This window comes from Aspergillus pseudonomiae (genome assembly GCF_009193645.1).
Source record: "Aspergillus pseudonomiae strain CBS 119388 unplaced genomic scaffold BDV37scaffold_8, whole genome shotgun sequence".
Classification (NCBI taxonomy): Eukaryota; Fungi; Ascomycota; class Eurotiomycetes; order Eurotiales; family Aspergillaceae; genus Aspergillus; species Aspergillus pseudonomiae.
The window spans coordinates 371409-380838 of NW_022476000.1; the positions used below are offsets into that span (position 1 = coordinate 371409).

Here is a 9430-nt window from a genome sequence, read left to right on the forward strand (position 1 = left end):
CCACTCCTTTACGGATCGCCTTTTAATCTTCCCCTTCATCTCTCTCGTTGTCCCGCCTCTGGTCCCGTGGAGTAGAAGTGACTTCACCAAGTCTTCATCTTGCGCCACCACGCCAGTTAACATTCAACCTCTCCCTAACCATAAATCCCCATTCCCATTATTCCCTTTCTTCAATCGACTATACTTCTCTAACATACCCGCCCTGTATGCTTGAGAACTAGCCTTCAAAATGGAGGGTAATCTGCCACAACAGTCATGTCATCCAGCAACCACCGCTGTTGACAGAGATGATATTATCATTCCAGTGAGTACAATAGCTAAAGATCAATGCAGTGCTCTCACTATATTATTCAACTTGATGATCAACTCATCTTTCTATATATCGTGAGCGTTTGACTTATGATTGTAGGTCATTGACTTCGGTCCCTTTCTCAACGGAACACCCGCTGATAAGCATGCCGTCGCCGTCTCCATTGTAGAAGCATTCAAAACATCCGGTTTCCTCTATCTCAAGGAGCACGGTCTTCCTCCTTCCGTCGTCTCCCGGGTGTTTGGCTCATCTGCACGATTCTTTGCGCGACCCCAGGACCAGAAAGACAGTCTGTGCTGGACTACCCCACAGGCGAACCGTGGTTACGTGAAGACGGGACAAGAGAAGCTGAGCAACGTGGACGACCCAACGGCGCCTGAAGTTCTCCGAGCTACCCCAGATCTCAAGGAAACCATGGAGATTGGTCGCGATAATCTGGACGATCAACCCAATCGCTGGCCGGACCAGATTGACGACGAAGGAAAGGATTTCAGAGAAGTCATGACATCATTCTTCAACATGTGCAAATCTCTCCACACGGAAGTGATGAGAGCCATCGCACTTGGGATGAACTTACCGGAGCATTATTTTGACTCCTACGTAGATGCAGGAGACAATAATCTTCGACTGCTGCACTATCCAGCTGTGTCGAAGGAAGTCTTCAGGAAGAACCCGTCGCAGGTTCGTGCGGGCGAGCACAGCGACTATGGCTCCATCACGCTTCTCTTCCAAGATCGTCGCGGTGGGCTCCAAGTGCACAGTCCCAAAGATACCTATGTCGATGTGACCCCCATTGCAGATACAGTGGTCGTCAACGCGGGTGACCTATTGGCTCGATGGTCGAATGATCTGATCAAGAGCACCCGTCATCGCGTCGTTGAGCCACCAACCCCCATTGGTGAGGAGGACAACTCTGACATGTACCCAGACCGCTACAGTATTGCATATTTCTGCAATCCCAATAACAACAAGCTCATTGAAGCTATCCCTGGGACCTATGGGGATGATATCAAGGAAGCAAAGTACCCAGCAATCGTTACCGGGGATTACCTGGTCCAGCGCCTCACAGCCACTTACTGAATCTTCAACAAACTGGTCGGTTATAATCCGCTCCAGCATTATTTGCCCAAGCTGCAGCCCTATTCTCCGTGTCTTATCCCTAGCTTCCGATAAGCATTGCAACGTAGTGTCTGTTCATGACGATAAAAAGGTCAATGCATGTATCTCCCGTCTAATATTTACATATTGATATGGAATGGAACCGTGAAAAAAAGCCAAGGGTGTCTCCTTAATACGTTGCCACCCCAGTACTCAGCCTTCCACCGTCAGTAATGGTGATATTCCCGTTCAAATAACCACCCGCAGCACTCGCCATATAAAGAATCAGCCCAGCGATGTCCTCCTCGCCGCCAGCCCTCGTAAGAGGAATGATCTCCTTCTTAAACGACCCATCCGAGATCCCCTTATCACCCTCCTCGAAATTCCGCGTCGACATCTCGGATAGGTAAATTCCCGGTGCGATGCCATTAACTCGAATATCATACGACGCCAACGTCGTCGAAAGCATTTTCACCAAATGATTCGCCGCTGCCTTGGAAAGATTATACGCTGCACTAATCGGCACCTTCCGATTGAACCCCGCAATAGAAGTAGTAATAATAACTTGCGCAGTAGGCGCAGCAATCTGATTCTTCACAGGTGCCGGCCGCCGCTTATTCGCCGCTTCCAGCAGCGGGAGGAAAGCCACTGCCGTATAATAAGCACCGGTCACGTTTACATCCAGGACCTTAGTAAAGTCATCCATGGGGACGGACCAGAGAGCATCACGGACCTCGGCGAGACTGGGGAGGGATCCGTCTGGCTTGGGAGGCGGGGGACTGGCGTTTGGGCCGAGAATGCCGCTGTTAGCGATGAGGAGATCAACGTGATCTGTCTGTGCCGAGATAGTCTGGTACGCTGCTTCGAGGGATGCTTTTGAGGAGACGTCCGCTTGGATGGGGATTATGGAGCTGGTCTTGCTGTTCGGGCTTTGCGTGATGGTTTCTTGCAGGGCTTCTTGTCGGCGGCCAATGATGAAAATCTTGGATGCGCCATTTGCGTCGAGCGTGTGGGCCATCATACGACCTAGGCCTGTGGTGTTGTTGTTAGCCGGTACTTTGTGATGGGGTTCGTTGCTTTTCTTTGCTTGTCTTGGCTCAATGCGGCCTGTTTCTCAATTTATGCGGTGATATGGTGGACTTGTCACTTGCGTATTGGTTGTAGAAGAAGAAATACGAGGGCAAACAATGATTCTGCTTGCACTTACCACTTCCCCCTCCTGTTAGGACTACGACCAGTCCTTTGACGGAGAATAGACTCGAGGGTTGAAGGTGAGACATGTTTGGATGAAGATGTGAAGTTCGTAAATGTCCGTAGTTGACAAGGGGTCAAGTGAAGTAGCAGTAGCGTGTCAGCAGGCTTTCCTTCTTACAGAGATATGCCAATGGTTTATAGAGGAGGAACAAGGATGAGTTGATTGATAAGTAGAAGTCGTCATTTTCCCCGCTCGGGGTTGGACCGAGTTGCCTGCGGGGTAATTCTCCCCTTCCCCGGTGTTTGCTCCTTCGAGTCTTTTATTTCCAACTAGAATCCTTTCAACATACTACGGTTCCTTCTAGTTGTAGAATGCAATTGATCTGTATCTCTTTGGAGGAGCAAGACTGGGTACATCAGGCTTGTTTTCAACGGCGGACACTTTTATCACTAGCAATCTATCTGTCTTACATCCTATACTATGAGACTTAGGTACCATAATTCCACGCCCATTAGAGCTCAGGGCTAGCTCAATTGCATGATACATCCTACGGTCGTCTCTCCTGAATAATACTATGCTTGGTCAAATCGCGGGTGTTGACAGTTGGTCCAACTTTGTATCAAAGTGTATCCAACCACCCCTCGAGGCAACAGGCAGCCAAAGTCTCCCTTTATAGAGAATTTGCATTTGGTCTTCACCATCGCAATGCTCTCTGTAAGCCGGTGATCATCTGTTTGAAATTAGGGCTTTTGGGTCACGAGACGGCGGCAATCCAACTCCAGGTTTGTGGAACGTACAAGTGTATCGTACTCAGGAACGCATAACTCTGAGTCAAAAGAAACACCTCCCCCACTTGCTAGAAGGTGTCTTCTACGAGAACTCCGGTACTCGGTATTCGGCTCGTCGGGTTCTGATTCCAATTGATACGACCTTCTAGAAAGAGATGAGCTTTGCTTCACGTCATCGTTCCAGGCCAGCCGTTACTTTCCGGCATTGCGCCTCGACTGAACACAAACAGGCTCTCAACTTCTAATATTCGTCAGTCCCACTTTTTTCACGTTGTATGCATTTTAATTCTGCAAGCTATGCAACTATATATGCCCTTTTGTTCTGAGCGTGGCAGTGGCCGATACACACCTCGACGAGCCAGCTCAGTAGCTCCAACCTTGACCGGTGCACTGAATTGTCAAATCTCACATAATAACAATATCATTTTAATCACCACTGACTTACCTACTATGTATATGCGATTCGATCCCTGCCAACACCGTGAGTGAGAAGATCCACTTTTTTATGCCCACTTTCAGACGCTGTGTAGCGGGACTGGTTTTAAAACCACCGGCATTTCTGTTTCAACGGCCTATCGAAGTCAACTGGAAGGTTCCAAATTGCCGAGGAGCAAGCTCCTCCACAACAATTGAAGATATGATCAATTATAAGGTACTTCTATCCCGTTTTAGGCACCCATTTGCTGCCAACTGGATGGTTGTGACATGGGCATGCCGCAAGTATTACGCATGTAACATCTACAAGGCATGGATGACGGTATCACCACGGTCAAATTCACAATTCTAGACTGGCAATGGAGATGATAGACGAAATGATAGAGGAATTGCGTCACGCATGGCCCAGCAACTTGACGGAATGAACACGGAATCTTTATAAATTGCCGGTGCCCATAATCAACGTTCATAACCTCAATCAGCCGGTTCTTAACTTGATAAATATACATCCTTGTTAATCTGTGGTGATTTGAACGCGTTAGCGGTTGGAGATGTCCTTGAATCGGTTTCTCGCGCTCAGTTGCCTGAGCTCCGTGCCAGTGATACTGGCAGTTCCCCCAGGCAAAAGTTGTTCGATCTACAACTGTTCCACCTGTGGTCAGTCACCCAACTTCGCTAACCCACACTCCATTCAGTGGCACCCCAACCACCACTGGGGCATTGCATGCTTCTTCAATTGATACTGGGGTTCCTAGCTTGGGAATCTCGCCCACAGTGACAACTTACCCTAGCGATGGGCAACTCCACGACCCTCAGCCAGGCCCATATATCCCAGCTGGGGGTGTTGGAACTGGGGGAGAAACGCCGGTTTACAACGCGAAGAGCGACTTCGACTATGAGTCGTTGGTATGCTAATAAATGGCTTATAGGTTAAATGGCTCATACTGACTATCATACTAGGCCCTTACTCTTTATCAAGAATATACTGAGCTTGATCTGTTCCACGGTGGCTTGGCCCGCTTTTCGGTAGAGGAATTCACAGCTGCTGGGCTCACGGCTGAGGATCGTTTTTTGATCGAGTTCATGGCGGTTCAGGAGATTGGACATGCAACGATGGTTACCAACATACTAGGAGCCGAGGCCCCTAGGATGTGCACCTATAACTATCCGTATACCATGGTGCATGAGTTTGTGGACTTCTGTCAGAAGCTCACTCGCTTTGGGGAGTCTGGTGTTTATGGTTTCCTACCTCATCTCAATTCGCGTGCAGCAGCACAGCAATACTTCTTCTCCAGTCGATTACTACAGAAGCTAGGCAGCAAATGATTTTCCGTCAATTGGAAGACTTTTCCCAACGCCGGTCTGGTTTGAGGTTGGTGTACCCCAGTCTTGGGCTTGGACATTACTGGCACCATACATCAGCTCGTGCCCCGAGAATCAGACCAGGTTGGCCTGGCAGAACTTTCCTGCCTTATACATCGAAAACCAGCCAAATCCGGCGAGAATCAACGGATCATCTGCTTTCAATGAGACAGTAGGAGGAGAGGTGTGAATTCTTTGAATAGTACCGCTGTCCCCAGCGACGACTCGTGTGTCAACTCCACTACCCTGGGCACTAGCTGCTACCCTGCGATTACACATAACCGCACGATGCCCCTGTCATGGCCAGGTCGAGAGGTGTTTCTTCACTGGGATGAACCAGGTCGACCAGTCGGACCTAACAACAGCTACATCACCTCGACGAGCGCAGGAGATCCCAAGTACGTAGTGTGGGTAACGCAGCTGAATGTGACATATTCTCCCCTAGAAATGACCGGCGACAACTATGGATCGACAATTCAACCTGACGTCCAGACTTATGCCGGCGATCCTGCAATCAATGGCACCATGTTCATTGCGATCACAGACTCAGACCCCTATTTGAGTCCGTTCAACCTCTCAATGATCAATCCCCACGTGGTTGCTGGCCCAGCCCTCTATAAATCTGGTTGATAAATTCTTCATCTTGAGCCATGTTTAAGCTGATAAGCTAATGTATATTAAGAATTGCTGGACATTTCATCTTCTAGGTGTTGTTCCATTTTTGAAGCCGGGAGGAAGCTTGGTGATGGGCGCATTCCTTTAATTGACGTGCACTCGCCGAGATAATCTATACGGAACAATGCTGGGAGAACTAATTGATGCTCATATATTACAAAAATTGTCTTCTTTAGCTAGCCATGCTGAGATAAAATTCTCAGTTGAAGGAGTGTGTGTATAGGCTTGCATGATATGACATGTCCATAAATAGCAACGTTAACTCCGCTAATGTCCGGCGGCGATCGTAAACATTTCTCCCGACTTGACAGGTGAGCTTTTTCCATCGACAACCGTTCAAACACCTGTAGCTCAACCAACGCCGGATTGCCCATACGCCTAATTTCTCTACACTACGCGCCATTATGGAAGCACCTAGGAATCGAAAGCAACGACGAGCAGCCGCCGCTGCCTCCAAGAGCGACTCCGACTCCACCTTCGATCCGTCCTCCATCCCGATGGCCCATCCGCCCCGAAGCACCACAAAGAACCCGAAAGAAAAGACGCTAGTGGAGTTGATAGCTGAGCGGGAGAACGAACTGCTAGGCCTGGGTCATGACAGGAGCTCGACCGGAATGGACGGTTCGACTCCTGGGACCCGATTCGTGAGCATCGACCCGACGTCTGGCGAGATTTCCAACTTGGATGCATCGGAACTCCCAAACGAACAACAAGGAACAAAAGAATCTATCACGGGGTCAGCATCTGACGGGAATTCGGGGTCTGGGGAAGACGAGGACGCGCCAATCCCACCGTTCATCGACACGGTGCTGCTCTCGGTGCCCCTGACGACGTTACACATGACGTTAGCCTATCTCGCGGCTCATCAGTACGCGGAATACATCGTTTTGGACAAACTCATCCGCGAATCTGTATTCGTTGCCTTCCCGATCCTGACGTTTGCCATTCACCTAGCGCATGGGCATATCGTGTCCTTCGGTAATGTCCAGAGCTCAGAACACGTCTCGCTTATCCCGTTCCACCGAGATAAATTCTCGATCGCGTTTCTTCGAAAACTGCTCTTCCCGCCATCATTGCGGACTATGGTCTTCCTTCCGCTTGCTATCTGCCTTGGGGCTAAGCTGATGGCCATGACCAACGAAGAGCCATACTACGCTGTCATGAAGCGAGCACCTTCCATTGGGACGCTATGGGTGTGGAGCATCTTGGAGATCCCAGTAGGCGCGGCGGTATTGGGGGCATTGGGGCCAATGATTTGGGGTGTGTGGTGGAAAGGTTACGGCATTCTCTGAGCGGAGATGCGGCAGCAGTTACCGGAGAGTCCGAATATCTAACCAGGGATGTCCTGCCCGACATGTGCTTACGCTCTTTCGGTTGGCTTTCACATTATTCCATCTCCAACTGCCTCTGTAGGTCAGGCGGCACATGTGCCGCCGCTGTATAACGGGAGTGTTCGGGATTAGCGAAACTTGGTTTGGGCGCCAGCCAAATGACAACGTCACCATACAGGGTAGATGGTCTAGAGTACTAGGTTTGAAGACGCAACAACGTTGTATGCATGAAATTTCGAGGGGTTTCGGTCGGGTTCGGTGTGGGACTGCAGTGGCACTGCATACATCACAACGGACATCTGGCAGCCAACAGTGGGCCAGCTGTGTGTACACAATAGTAGTGGGGATGTTGGGCTGGGAATAGTGTGGCACAAGCCTCTAGGCAAGAGCAATGGTTTTACATACTACGGCGTACAGGCAAGAAATTTCCTGGCAAGGATTCCAGCCCATCATGTGAATATGACTTACTGGGTTGTGAAGGGCAACAGAGAGAGGCTACGACTCTCCGGTCACACCAGAACAGCAGGCTATCAAAATTCTCGATTCCCGGTTTTTGGCCGAAACGGATGAATTACATCCAATATAATCCATCTAGGAAACTTACAGGCGAGCGAATAGCATCCTAGCGGGAATTAGCCTGGCCAGGGGTCGACGTGGCGACAGTCTAGTCGGGGACTAGGTTGACTGTTCCTGGTCGGCTGGGCCTTGCCACGCTTAAGGCCCCAAGATTGGATGGAATACGCCGGGACGAACTAGACCGGGATTGAAACCCGACAGCTGGATCCCTGTGCAAGCGATGGTGCCTTGAATCCAAGCGAACGTGGTGGTGTCTGCAGCTAGAGGAGACTATGTCACATGACGATATGCAACCCCAGTTAACTCGACGTCCGTTCTCGGATAGACCGATATCAATGGCCTTTCCGCTCTCTGGGATCATTGGCGACGGACAGTGACTAGTTGCCATCGTCGCGACCGCCACCAATCCCTCGGAGGGGTTGTTGTCTGTCATTCAGTGTGATCGGCAGGGAGGGGAAATGGAGGCACGAAAAGCGGCGCAGTATCACCCATCACCTAGCGCGCCAGGCGCACAGTCACCGGGGCCTTGGAAGCAGCACGAGTAACTCCACCTTCCATTCCCTCTTCGAGAGTCTCGTCGATAGTCTGAACTGGAATCTCAGAGAAAGCGGGGCTAGAGTGGAGGAGGGGTTTCAAGCGCCTTGAGGGCTGGTGATAGACGGGACCAAGGATAAAAGCTTCACACCATGAGCTGAGCGCGGACCAACCGGGTAGAAAAGCACGGATGGGACGGACAGCCGTACGATCCCGCAAAGCAGATCCAATCCTAAGTCAACCGATGACAGCTGATGGCGTGTAACCTTCCCAAAGCGGGAAAGAAGATAGACAATGAGATTGTCGCGCTCTGATACTAAATGGGTTCATCACCCGTCGGGAAACCTTGTTGGGGCGATTTGACAGGCGCACTGTCCGATCTAGTTCAATCGAACTACTGAATGCTAAATCGATTAAGTCAATCTATTTTTTGCGAACCGAACCCATCAGTCGATCAGCTCAGCCCGGCTGAGAGGAGAGGGAAAAAGCAAAGAGAAACATGTGGCGGTGCGAGACCTGCGCCACACTCGTGTCTGTAATACTTTACTAAATATTTAATGCATCCAACAAAAGTCAACAAGCTCAACAAAGTACAACAACAAAAGGACTCAACTTTGAGACCAGTATTAAACTTCCCAAAGCGATCCTCCTCTTACCTCTTGCAGTAATCGACGCCCTCGAACTAGAACTAGGAAATCGTGCATGATGGGTCTCTTTGCCCACCGCCACTCAAGGTGGACTCCCTCCAGCTCCACAGGAGGCTATTGTTTGGGTTGGCGGATCCCGTCAGTGATCCATCCCACAGACCGTCCTTCTCCGATTTCTTTTGATTTTCTTTTTTCCTTCTTTTAATTAAAACGAATCCATTTGACTTTTGTACTCTGAAACTTAGTTTCACAATATGGAATAGCAAAGGAGATAATAAATTAATCACTCAACTAATCAAATACACCAAAAGCAAAACCAACTCAAACCAATCAATTAATAATCAAAAATAAAATAAATGAACTAGTTTAGTTACAAATGAAATCCAAAGAACCAAAAAGCAAATGTACAAAAGTACAAAAAGTAATTAATAAAAAATTAATAATAATTAAAAAAAAAAAAAAAAAAAAAAAAAAAAAAA

General features: G+C 49.1%; 4 protein-coding genes across 4 annotated transcripts; 3 read left to right on the top strand and 1 right to left on the bottom strand.

The window, feature by feature from the left end:
• The first annotated feature begins 54 nt into the window (after nucleotides 1-54).
• BDV37DRAFT_207964 (isopenicillin N synthase family dioxygenase) lies at nucleotides 55-1539 on the top strand. The gene is made up of 2 exons (XM_032079950.1): nucleotides 55-304; nucleotides 410-1539. Exons 1-2 carry the CDS (start codon nucleotides 230-232, stop codon nucleotides 1388-1390), a joined length of 1056 nt encoding a protein of 351 aa, XP_031945362.1. The 5' UTR covers nucleotides 55-229; the 3' UTR covers nucleotides 1391-1539.
• A 59-nt stretch (nucleotides 1540-1598) lies between these two features.
• On the bottom strand, nucleotides 1599-2773 carry BDV37DRAFT_296945 (SDR family NAD(P)-dependent oxidoreductase; the record flags this gene model as incomplete). The annotated part of the gene is made up of 2 exons (XM_032090216.1): nucleotides 2616-2773; nucleotides 1599-2440 (listed from the first exon to the last, which is right to left on the bottom strand). Exons 1-2 carry the CDS (start codon nucleotides 2686-2688, stop codon nucleotides 1599-1601), a joined length of 915 nt encoding a protein of 304 aa, XP_031945363.1. The 5' UTR covers nucleotides 2689-2773.
• A 1604-nt stretch (nucleotides 2774-4377) lies between these two features.
• Nucleotides 4378-5857, top strand: BDV37DRAFT_296948 (ferritin-like domain-containing protein; the record flags this gene model as incomplete). The annotated part of the gene is made up of 5 exons (XM_032090217.1): nucleotides 4378-4487; nucleotides 4522-4732; nucleotides 4787-5090; nucleotides 5146-5374; nucleotides 5407-5857. The coding sequence occupies 5 exons, from the start codon at nucleotides 4378-4380 to the stop codon at nucleotides 5816-5818; spliced, it is 1266 nt and encodes a 421-aa protein (XP_031945364.1). The 3' UTR covers nucleotides 5819-5857.
• A 410-nt stretch (nucleotides 5858-6267) lies between these two features.
• On the top strand, nucleotides 6268-7155 carry BDV37DRAFT_279417 (uncharacterized protein; the record flags this gene model as incomplete). The annotated part of the gene is made up of 1 exon (XM_032086334.1): nucleotides 6268-7155. The coding sequence occupies one exon, from the start codon at nucleotides 6268-6270 to the stop codon at nucleotides 7153-7155; it is 888 nt and encodes a 295-aa protein (XP_031945365.1).
• Between the last annotated feature and the right edge of the window lie 2275 nt (nucleotides 7156-9430).

Coding starts and splice junctions, on each gene's coding strand:
- BDV37DRAFT_207964 (XM_032079950.1), top strand. CDS start 230: ATGGAGGGTAATCTGCCACAACAGTCATGTCATCCAGCAACCACCGCT. Junction 305..409: donor GAGATGATATTATCATTCCA/GTGAGTACAATA, acceptor TTATGATTGTAG/GTCATTGACTTCGGTCCCTT.